General features: G+C 48.7%; 1 protein-coding gene across 1 annotated transcript in view; it reads right to left on the minus strand.

The window, feature by feature from the left end:
• Positions 1 to 12,771, minus strand: part of MRPL12 (mitochondrial ribosomal protein L12) — a 35,545-nt gene that overhangs the window by 3,575 nt on the left and 19,199 nt on the right. Inside the window, exon 4 of the mRNA XM_068264475.1 lies at positions 8,138 to 8,269. Within this exon, the coding sequence (XP_068120576.1) occupies positions 8,138 to 8,269 (132 nt within the window). The remainder of the gene's footprint in view (positions 1 to 8,137; positions 8,270 to 12,771) is intronic.

The following is a 12,771-nucleotide window of genomic DNA, read 5'->3' on the forward strand; positions in this document are numbered from 1 at the left end:
ACTAGACACAGAGGAAGCAAAAGATCTACTTGTCCGTATATGGCAGGGGGCGGCCAGATGACCCCATAGGCGCTAAAGACCCATCTGACAGAGGGTCTTATTCTAACGGTGAGTGGCCACTGCTTGGGGTGTGGTGGTGGTTTTCTCACTGAAGTGGAGCTTACTGCACCTGCGGTAGAAGAGGACATAGATCTGTGTAGACTTGCACATTGCTGAGCATCCTTTTAATTGGAAGGACTGTGTACTAGGACATTTGAGCGCAGCTTTATCTTTGTGTGAGAGGTGGTAACATAACTACAGAGGAGGTAACTTAAGGAGTGAAGAGATAAGATAACTCTCTTATGTGGAGGTAAGTTTTCTCTTGCCTTATCTCCAGCATGATCTTAGTGAATTGAGGCCAATGGCCTCAATTCACTAAGCATATCTCCTGTCTTTTATAACTCTTCTAGAGTTGTTACCATGGTGATAAGGCATGTCGTATTCAGGAAACATTTTACCTCAAGCAAACCTAAAGTTAACTCTTCTGTCTTTGGAGTTATTTTAAGGATTAAAGAGTTAACTTAGAGTTAAAGACATAACTGCGCGTGAAAAGAACTACAGAGGAGGTAAATTAACTACAGAAGAGGTAACGTAAGGAATGAAGATATAAGATAACTCGCTGTGTGGAGGTAAGTTTTCTCTTGCCTTATCTCCAGCATGATCTTTAGTGAATTGAGGGCAATGGCCTCAATTCACTAAGCTTATCTCCTGTCTTTAATAACGTTTCTAGAGTTATCACCATGGTGATGAGGCATGTAGTATTCAGGAAACATTTTACCTCAGGCAAACCTAAAGTCAACTCTTCTGTCTTTAATTTAACTCTTCAACCCTTAAAATAACTCCAGAATTCTAGACAGGCTGTTTATTAACTGCGTGTGAAATTAACTACAGAGGAGGTAATTTAACTACAGAGGAGGTAACTTAAGGAATGAAGAGATAAGATTACTCTCTCACTGTGTGGAGGTAAGTTTTCTCTTGCCTTATCTCCAGCATGATCTTAGTGAATTGAGGCCAATGTATTTTTTTCCCCTCTGCAGGGAAGATTGTACAGGGCAGGCTAGTGAACTTTTGAACCCATTTAGAATGCAGAGTAGTGTATAAACCGCAAATATTAGAGATACAATGTTATGAAAAACACTATATAACTGAAAACTAATATATTAGAATATTTTCTTTGCTACTAAAATTCTAGTAATTATCCGTACTACACAACCAAATCATAATTTTTTTTTTTTCCGCTTCAGTGTCTCTTTAAGTGGTTGAAACGGTAAATGAGGCGCAAATAATGTCGAGTTGATGCAGAATTTTATGCAGCTTTAAAGCAGGATTGTCAGCCATAAAATCAAATTCCAATTACCCAATGCTCTATCTTTATTATGTACTGTAGTTTACATTCTGACCCTGTATTGCAAGCATTTCAGTATAAATTATAAATGCTTCTGTTATAAATGAATCTCATCTCAGTCAGCCTGGCTCCTCTCTGGTACATTGCTGGGAAGAGGGAAGCTTGTTACCTCCCCTCCCATTCCTGCTCCTCACTCATTGGCTGAGGGCAGTTCAGTATGACACGAGGCTGAGAAGGGAAATGCACCTCACTCCTCTGCAGAAGCTACCGTAAGAGAAGTGCACTGTTCGCGTATCTCTCCTGCAGCTGCTGAGAGATACGTAGAGGACGCAGTTCTGCATAATGGCTGCGTCTGACGTCAGTGATGAGACCCAGTTCCTGATGCTGCGGTCAGCGGAGGACGGCGGCGTGGGAGCGATCGGAGCGGATAGGGCTGGAGAAAGCACCAGGTATGTATAAAATCTTTGTAAAATATTCAGGTCAGTGTTCCCTTTAAGGCACAGGGGAAAATAAATCGTAAGGGAGGAATTGACATCAGGATTGGCTTTAGTCAGAGACAGTAAAGAGGGAACCTGCCTGGAACCGTTTCTCTTTATGAACTATATAAAATTCACTGAAATCAACACACAGTACAATAGGTCTGTTATGTAAGCGGAACAAGTATCCATCTATCTATCCATCCATGTGTGTGTATGGCTGTCCCTGCTGCTTTAACCACATAACAACCGCCTAAGGCCGATAGGCGGCGGCTGGTCGTTTGTGGGTTTCCATGGAAACGTTCCATGTCAGTTCACGGAGGGTGTCTCCGTGAACAGCCTGCGAGCCTCCGATCGCGGCTCGCAGACGAAATGTAAACAAGCGGGGGAAGAAATCCCCTGTGTTTACATCCTACAGCGCTGCTGTCGCAGCAGCGCCGTAAAGGAGATCGGCGATACCCGGCCTCTGATTTACCGGGTATCGCCGGCATCTGATAGGCTGAAGCCTATCAGAGGCGGTACAGGACGCCGATCCGTGCACAAGTGAGCAGGAGAAGGAGGGAATAGTGCTGCGGAGGGGGGCTTTGAGGAGCCCCCCCCCCCAGCTCACAGAGCGGCGCCGATCAGGACCCCCCCCAGAAGGACATCCCCCTAGTGGGCAAACAAAAAGGGGGGGGGGTTGGAAGTCTGATCGCCCTGCCTCAAACCTGATCTGTACTGCGGGCTGGAGAGCCCACGCAGCACAGATCAGTGAAAAATGCACTGGTCCTTAAGTGGTTAAAATGGATTAACTGAATTTACACTTTTCCCACCCATCCTTAGTAAAAAGTCCTGCAGGTGTGTGTGGTTGTGGGGTAAACTACACATTTCTGAATGCCCAATTACCGGTACATTCCTAGGTAAATTTGTGCAGGTAGCACACTGATATTTTACCGGTAGTTATGCCTGGGAAGCACCAGGCATTACACCATTAGCGCAATGCAAGTAACTGGAGTAGAGAGAGCATTATTAGAGCACAGTGCACTAATAGCACTAACACACAATGACCCCCTGGTGTACTGGCCATGTGTGCATCAAGGCCCTAGTGATAACAGTCAACAAAGCAGGATCTGCCATGGAGTGTTCTGGTTACTGCTCAGACTCCTCTCTACCCGCCTGCTGTCTACTACTCTGTACAGGTACCCCACGGTCACATGACCATAGTGAAGGGGAGTCATGATGCAGAAGAGGAGGGAAGCACCCCCCTTCCCGGCACACTCCATACCAGATTGTGGCTTTCATTTGCTGGCATGGCTGCCACTTCCCAGGTGAGGAGTTGGAAGTCTGTTGATGACAGGAACATGTTGAAAATAGGTTACTCTGTAACTGCCTCCAGGACCTCAGCACAGACACCCCTCACACAAGCCTGCCTTTGTGCTACAATACATTTCTCAGCTTATTGAACGGGGCAGTGTAAGGCTAACAAAGAGATCATATATCATCTGTGAGCGCTTAGGAGGAAATGATACAGACGTGTAGAGGACAGGCAGCCCGCTACCCTTACAGGGAATCCAACAATGCCAGATATACAGTTGTGAGACTTTGTGGATATGCAGACAGATCTCCCTTAGGGTATTATGGAGGGGAGGGGTGGAAAGGCTTGGCTGCAGCAGCCACTTGTCCTTACCACAGCAATGCATTGTGGGATGCAGTGCAGGGGGTGGGCACTGAAGACCTGCCACTTAAAAGACCACTATTGTGAAAAATTGTAACATGAAAAATAAAGTAGTACATTTCTCCCAGAATAAAATACACTTGTCTTCCATGTTTGTGTCACTTACAGTAGGCAGTACAAATTTGACAGACCTGACATGTTTTGGACTAGTCCAGCATTGGGCAAACTACAGCCTGCATACGCTGCGATTCAGGCCTGCCATTGGGTGACCAGATTCCTCTCCTCCCTTCCTGCATGGTTTCAAGCGGGCTTAGAGAGGAATTCCAGTGAAAATAATGTAATTTAAAAAAAAAGTGTTTCATTTTTACAATAATTATGTATAAATGATTTAGTCAGTGTTTGCCCATTGTAAAAGCTTTTAAATCCCTGATTTACATTCTGACATTCCATGGTGACAGGTTTACTGCTGGCAGGTGATGTAGCTGCTGCATGCTTTTTTGGCAGTTGGAAACAGCTGTAAACAGCTATTTCCCACAATGCAACAAGGTTCACAGACAGGAAACAGCCAGGAGTATCACCGTCCTCAGAGTTTCTTGTGGGAGGGGTTTCACCACAATATCAGTCATACAGCGCCCCCTGGTGGTCTGTTTATGAAAAGGAATAGATTTCTCATGGGAAAGGGAGTATCAGCTACTGATTGAAATAAAGTTCAATTCTTGGTCAGAGTTTTTCTTTAAAAGGGCCACTGTAGTGAGAGGTACTTTATATGGAGGCTGCCCTATTTATTTCCTTTTAAACAATACCAGTTGCCTGGCAGCCCTGCTGATCTGCTAACGCCAGAGACAGGCATATGGGTAATCTTGTCAGATCTGTCAACATCAGAAACACCTGATCTGCTGCATGCTTGTTCAGGGTAAATGGCTAAAAGTATTAGAGGCAGAGGATCAGCAGGACAGCCAGGCAACTGGAATTATTTAAAAGGAAATAAATATGGCAGCCTCCATATCCCTCGTTACAGTTGTCCTTTAAAAGAGAGGGTTAACTCACCTAATCGCCGCATCCAGCATCTGGTCTCCATGGCCACAGTGGAGTCATGTGACAAACAGTCAGTACGTACCAGTGAGTTAACCGCTGACTGCGTGTCACATAGTGCCGCTATGGCGTTCGAGACAAGACACTGAAAGCGGCGATTAGGCAAGTTAACCCTCTCGCAACTCTGCAGGGAGGGAGCAAAAGAGAAGATGACTGCGGTCCAGGCCATGTAGAATTTGCCCAGCCCTGGACTAGTCCATCTCCTCGTGGGAGATTTTTAGTATTTTTACCAGCTTTGCAGTATTACCACCTCAGCAGCGATGGTCGTTGTCTCTTACAGGGTTCTGCTGGGCCCTGGAGAGTCCCAACAATTGGACTGGATGAGAATCTGAGTACTGCTCATCTATGAAATCCACTCCCCTCCCCACCGGACAGCTGCATTGGAGCCCAGCTATGATGTGCACAGGAAGGACTGTAGCCAGGATAGGGTAGACCACACGGGTGGAAGACCTTGTGCTCCCTCAATACTGGGACACCACAGTACATCACACCACTTCCATAGAGAGCAGAAACCAGAGTGACACCACACACAGCACAGGTGTCACCATCACACACCTTCCATAGAGAGCAGAAACCAGAGTGACACCACACACAGCACAGGTGTCACCATCACACACCTTCCATAGAGAGCAGAAGCCAGAGTGACACCACACACAGCACAGGTGTCACCATCACACCCCTTCCATAGAGAGCAGAAGCCAGAGTGACACCACCCACACAGCACAGGTGTCACCATTACACCCCTTCCATAGAGAGCAGAAGCCAGAGTGACACCACCCACACAGCACAGGTGTCACCATTACACCCCTTCCATAGAGAGCAGAAGCCAGAGTGACACCACACACAGCACAGGTGTCACCATCACACGCCTTCCACAGAGAGCAGAAGCCAGAGTGTCACCACACACAGCACAGGTGTCACCATCACACGCCTTCCACAGAGAGCAGAAGCCATAGTGACACCACACACAGCACAGGTGTCACTCACCATCACACCCCTTCCATAGAGAGCAGAAGCCAGAGTGTCACCACACACAGCTCAGGTGTCACTCACCATCACACACCTTCCACAGAGAGCAGAAGCCAGAGTGTCACCACACACAGCACAGGTGTCACCATCACACGCCTTCCACAGAGAGCAGAAGCCAGAGTGACACCACACACAGCACAGGTGTCACCATCACACCCCTTCCATAGAGAGCAGAAGCCAGAGTGACACCACACACAGCTCAGGTGTCACTCACCATCACACACCTTCCACAGAGAGCAGAAGCCAGAGTGTCACCACACACAGCACAGGTGTCACCATCACACCCCTTCCATAGAGAGCAGAAGCAAGAGTGACACCACACACAGCACAGGTGTCACCATCACACCCCTTCCATAGAGAGCAGAAGCCAGAGTGACACCACACACAGCACAGGTGTCACCATCACACCCCTTCCATAGAGAGCAGAAGCCAGAGTGACACCACACACAGCACAGGTGTCACCATCACACCCCTTCCATAGAGAGCAGAAGCCAGAGTGACACCACACACAGCACAGGTGTCACCATCACACCCCTTCCACAGAGAGCAGAAGCCAGAGTGACACCACACACAGCACAGGTGTCACTCACCATCACACCCCTTCCATAGAGGGCAGAAGCCAGAGTGACACCACACACAGCACAGGTGTCACCACCACACCCCTTCCATAGAGAGCAGAAGACAGAGTGACACCACACACAGCACAGGTGTCACCACCACACCCCTTCCATAGAGAGCAGAAGCCAGAGTGACACCACACACAGCACAGGTGTCACCATCACACCCCTTCCATAGAGAGCAGAAGCCAGAGTGACACCACACACAGCACAGGGATCACCATCACACCCCTTCCATAGAGAGCAGAAGACAGAGTGACACCACACAGCACAGTTGTCACCATCACACGCCTTCCATAGAGAGCAGAAGCCAGAGTGACCACACACAGCACAGGTGTCACCATCACAACCCTTCCATAGAGAGCAGCAGCCAGAGTGACACCACACACACAGCACAGGTGTCACCATCACACCCCTTCCATAAAGAGCAGCAGCCAGAGTGACACCACACACAGCACAGGTGTCACCGTCACACCCCTTCCATAGAGAGCAGAAGCCAGAGTGACACCACACACAGCACAGGTGTCACCATTACACCCCTTCCATAGAGAGCAGAAGCCAGAGTGACACCACACAGCACAGGTGTCACCATTACACCCCTTCCATAGAGAGCAGAAGCCAGAGTGACACCACACAGCACAGGTGTCACCATCACACCCCTTCCATAGAGAGCAGAAGCCAGAGTGACACCACACACAGCACAGGTGTCACCGTCACACCCCTTCCATAGAGAGCAGAAGCCAGAGTGACACCACACACAGCACAGGTGTCACCATCACACCCCTTCCATAGAGATCAGAAGCCAGAGTGACACCACACACAGCACAGGTGTCACCATCACACACCTTCCATAGAGAGCAGGATCCAGAGTGACACCACACAGCACAGGCGTCACCATCACACCCCTTCCATAGAGAGCAGAAGCCAGAGTGACACCACACAGCACAGGTGTCACCATCACACCCCTTCCATAGAGAGCAGGAGCCAGAGTGACACCACACACAGCACAGGTGTCACCATCACATCCCTTCCATAGGAGATCAGAAGTCAGAGTGACACCACGCACAGCACAGGTGTCACCGTCACACCCCTTCCATAGAGAGCAGAAGCCAGAGTGACACCACACACAGCACAGGTGTCACCATCACACCCCTTCCATAGAGAGCAGAAGCCAGAGTGACACCACGCACAGCACAGGTGTCACCATCACACCCCTTCCATAGAGAGCAGAAGCCAGAGTGACACCACACACAGCACAGGTGTCACCGTCACACCCCTTCCAGCCAGAGTGACACCACACACAGCACAGGTGTCACCATCACACCCCTTCCAGCCAGAGTGACACCACACACAGCACAGGTGTCACCATCACACCCCTTCCAGCCAGAGTGACACCACACACAGCACAGGTGTCACCATCACACCCCTTCCATAGAGAGCAGAAGCCAGAGTGACACCACGCACAGCACAGGTGTCACCATCACACCCCTTCCATAGAGAGCAGAAGCCAGAGTGACACCACACAGCACAGGTGTCACCATCACACCCCTTCCATAGAGAGCAGAAGCCAGAGTGACACCACACACAGCACAGGTGTCACTCACCATCTCACCAGTTCCACAGAGAGCAGAAGCCAGAGTGACACCACACACACAGCACAGGTGTCACCATCACACCCCTTCCATAGAGAGCAGAAGCCAGAGTGACACCACACACAGTACAGGTGTCACCATCACACGCCTTCCATAGAGAGCAGAAGCCAGAGTGACACCACACAGCACAGGTGTCACCATCACACCCCTTCCATAGAGAGCAGAAGCCAGAGTGACACCACACACAGCACAGGTGTTACCGTCACACACCTTCCATAGGGTGACCGTCTTACCTGCACGAGGTTCACTCCTTGGACACAATTCTTGACTTCCTTTATGAGCTTCACTTTATCCACAGCGTTGGCTTCTACCAGCTTTACAGTGAAATGCGTCTTCTCCTTCTTCCCCGTATCCTCTTCCTCCGCCTGAGTCCAAGCAAAGCAGCATTAGAGCGTCAGCCAACAACCTGCATTATGCTTACTAATGCTGAACTTAAAGTGTACCTGTCTAGGGAGAAAAAAGTTCCAATTCACTTACCTGGGTATTCTGCTAGTCCAACAAAGCCGCACAGGATTTCTCCCGTTGCGCTCTCTCGATCAGACGAGCCCCTCCAAAAAGTTTAGCAGCTCACCAGTCAGAAGCTACTGCGCATGCGCAGTAACCGGCAATGGGCAATCTTTCGGAGGGTCACAGGTGGTCAACGGAGCGCAAGGGGAGGACAGAAAGGAACCTGTAAGCTTTCTGGTACTGGCAGAATCCCCAAGTAAATTAGAACTTTCTCCTGTGATAGGTGTAGAAAGCTACAATAAAAAAAAACCTGCAAGATGAATAGAATACATGCAGATGGAAGTCTAAAGTGGACCTGAACTCTTGCATAGGACAGAAGGAAAACAGAGAAATGCACCCTGTATGTATTTAGAGAGTTTAGCCTGTCTAATTCCCCTCATCTGTGACTAATCACAAGTGTAATTTGCTTTCTCAGCTGGCTGCCTCAGCAAAGCAGCTAATTTGTAAACACAGGATGTTAACCCTATGCCTGCTTCCATGAAAGCAGGAAGTAGACACTGCAGATTTATTCAAGGGATTTGTATCAGCAGTAACAAAGAAATGGTTTTCTTTAAAGGTTATTATGCTGTGGCTTATATTTTATGGCAGAGAGGAAGTTCTGAGTTCAGGTCCGCTTTAACTTTAAAGTGGTATCAGACATGGTTCATTAGCGCTTATTTATTCTTACGCGGGGCTTCCTCCTGCCCCTAGAGCAGCACCGAGTCCCTCGCCATCATCCTCAGCCCCTCTGAAGCCGCTATGACTCCCGGTAATCCGAGGCCTTCTGCAGATGCGCGGTTCAGCTGGTCGCTCCCCCCTTGTCGCGCTCCCATCCCCTGGAGTGTACTGCGTGGCGGGGGGCGCACGTGGCCAAGCTGCGCAAGCGCAGAAGGCCTTGACTGGCAATGACTGACCTGGATTACCGGCAGACATAGCACCAGAACGGAGGAGCCGAGGACGGTGAGGGACCCAGTGCTGCTCATGGGGCTGGAGGAAGCCCCGGGGGAAGTAGAAATTAAGCCTAGTGTTGCATCTCTGGTACACTTTAAGTGTTCAAATATAAATGGTTACAGAACAGAAGGAAGATAAAGTGTATTAAGCACAAGCTCGCTATACAACAGTCCTGATTCAGAGATAAAAACAGAAGCAAGCCCCTGAGAAGCTTTGCCTGATTCTACTTGATGGGGTTGTGGGTAGCGGAAGCAAGAAATCATCCGGACTTCAAACCAACTAGAGGAGTTCCTTGACTCCGGATCTTACAGTCATCCAATTAGAGCACTAGAAACTTGCCTCGTTCTTCCTGTAAAGCACACCTGACCCGAGACAAAGCTGCCTGAGCTGAGCACAGAGTGATGTCCATGCTGGATCCGCATACCTCTGTGCACTGTCCATTCCTCTCCTCCTTCCCCCGTCGCTGTAATCACTCTATGAAAAACGTGACTTAGCAGAAGTCAAACTGTCAGACAGGAAGAGGCGGGCTTGCTGCAATGTTCCCTCCTGTTATCCTTCCAATTTTTCCTCTTAATGGACAACTGTAGTGAGAGAGATATGGAGGCTGCCATATTTATTTCCTTTTTAAAACAATACCAGTTGCCTGGCATCCCCGGTGATCCATTTGGATGCAATAGTGTTGGAATCACCCACCTGAAACAAGCATGAAGCTAATCTGGTCATATTTGAAAAACACGTCAGCAACACCTGATCTGCCGCATGGAGGATCAGCAGGCTAGCCCAGCAACTGGACTATAAATTGCTTAAAAGTAAATAGATATGGCAGCCTCCATATACCTCTTACTTCAGGTGTCCTTTAAGGTGACATTATGAAAGGGGCGGGGCAGAGGAGGGAATGGGAGGGAAAATTATAGCAAGTTTTCCACTCTGAAAATCTAAATTTAAGGATACATGAGGCAAATAAAATAAAACCAGATTTACTTACCTGGGGCTTTCCTTCAGCCCCTAGAAGCCTGTGTCCCTCGCTGCAGCTGCACTCTCAGCGGGATGCCTGGAGTCCACTCCGTATCGGCCTGCGCAGAACTACTCCTGAGTCGGGCGCCGCTACAGAGGGAGCCCCAGGAGACTGCCAGAAAGCGGAGCTGCGGCGAGGGACACATAGGCTTCTAGGGGCTGGAGGTAAGGTAAATCACATTTTATTTTATTTGCCTCATGTATCCTTTAAAGAGAATCTGTATTGTTAAAATCGCACAAAAGTAAACATACCAGTGCGTTAGGGGACATCTATTACCCTCTGTGACAATTTCGCCGCTCCCCGCCGCATTAAAAGTGGTTAAAGTGAACCTAAAGTCCCCCCAAAAAAAACGAGATGAACTCACCTGGGGCTTCCCTCAGCCCCCAGCAGACGATCGGTGCCCTCGCAGCTCCGCTCCGATGCCTCTGGACCCGCCGGCGAGCACTTCTGGTTTGGCCGTCACCGGCCGACAGGCATGGGAACGCGAGTGATTGTTCGCGTTCCCAGCCTGTATATCGCCCCCTATGCTGCTATTGCGGCCAGGAGGTCGCAATAGCAGCATAGGGGGCGATATACAGGCTGGGAACGCGAACAATCACTCGCGTTCCCATGCCTGTCGGCCGGTGACGGCCAAACCAGAAGTGCTCGCCGGCGGGTCCAGAGGCATCGGAGCGGAGCTGCGAGGGCACCGATCGTCTGCTGGGGGCTGAGGGAAGCCCCAGGTGAGTTCATCTCGTTTTTTTTTTGGGGACTTTAGGTTCACTTTAAAAACAGTTTTAAAAAGTTTGTTTATAAACAAACAAAATGGCCACCAAAACAGGAAGTAGGTTGATGTACAGTATGTCCACACATAGAAAATACATCGATACACAAGCAGGCTGTATACACCCTTCCTTTTGAATCTCAAGAGATCATTTGTGTGTTTCTTTCCCCCTGCAGTTCTCATGCACTGAAGTTTCAGGCTGCTCTTTTCTTCCTGCAAACAGCTTTTGCCCTCTGTAATTCTTCAGTATGTGAAAGCCCAGCCAGCTCAGAGGACGATTTATCCAGCTTATAAAAGATGAGAGAAGAGAAAAGCTGCTCTAATCCTAAATAACACACAGGCAGTGTGCATAGAGGGGCCTGGAAGTGGGAGTTCATAGCAGAACCACAACACTGAAGAACTTGGCAGCCTTCCAGACACAGGCCGACAAGTCTGACAGGGGAAAGATACATTGATTTATTACAGAGACAGTGGTAGTATAAAGTGCTGCAGTAAGCCAGAACACATTAGAATAGCTTTTGGAACTTGTAGGATGATAAAAAATAGGATGCAATTTTTGTTACGGAGTCTCTTTAAAGAGAACCTGTAACAAAAAAAAACAAAAAAAAGTTCCCCTGGGGGAGCTGCAGACAATGCAGTGCTGGCTCCCCCAAAGTCTCCTGCAAATCAAGCTCGACAAGCCTGACAAGACTTGATATATTTACCTTCCCGGCTCCAGCAGGGGCGCTGTTACGGCTCTCCGCATGGAGATAGGCGGAAATAGCAGTTCTCTGTCGGGTCCGCTCTACTGAGCCGAAGCAGGAGACTTGCGCCTGAGCAGTAGAGCTGCCTGACATCGATCGGCTATTTCCGCCTATCTCTGAGCAAAGAGCCAATACTGCGCCTGCACTGGAGCCGGGAAGGTAAATATTTACATACCAGCCATTCCGGGAGCTTTTCCGCTGCTGCCACGGGAGGACGGGGAAGCCTTGATAGGATCCAGAGGCTTCCTCCACCCGAGGCAAGTACCTCCCAGGGGCGAGCCCGACTCTTATATACTGTTTTCTAGGCAGGGTTCCCTTTTTTCGCATTAAAATTTGCATTTGTATGCACATTTTTGCGCACTCTGGGAACCTGCATGCGAACATTCACACATGAAAAAAAAATGTTTAATATGAAAAGAAAAAAAGGCATAAAAACAACAACAAAAAATGCACATTTTCTGCCAAAATACTGATGAGTGGGGAAATTATGGCCTGGCAGAAAGGGAAAACTACATTTTTTTTAAAGGATTAAGAGAAACTTGTTTTACTCAGAATATATACTAGAGTAAAATAAGTAAAATGCTGGACACATTTTAGTAAGTTACAGGCAGACATTTCATGAAAATTAATTGAACCACTTTTTGCACAGAAATGCAGCAGAGAATGAATGCCAGGGAGGGTAAAGAGGACCAAGAGTGACAGAGATAGAGCTTGTAACGTCTGCGCTGCCAGGATTGGTGGGTGCTAGGGCTAATAACTCACCCCCACATTATTAAAAGGGAACCAGATAGAAAAAAAATTCATACATACCTGGGGCTTCCTCCAGCCTGACCTCTCCCCCGGCGCCCATTCTCCGCCTTCTGTATCCTCCTCCTGGTATTTTCGTCAGTCGGGGCTTACTGTGCAAGC

This window comes from Hyperolius riggenbachi, chromosome 12, assembly GCF_040937935.1.
Source record: "Hyperolius riggenbachi isolate aHypRig1 chromosome 12, aHypRig1.pri, whole genome shotgun sequence".
NCBI lineage: Eukaryota > Metazoa > Chordata > Amphibia > Anura > Hyperoliidae > Hyperolius > Hyperolius riggenbachi.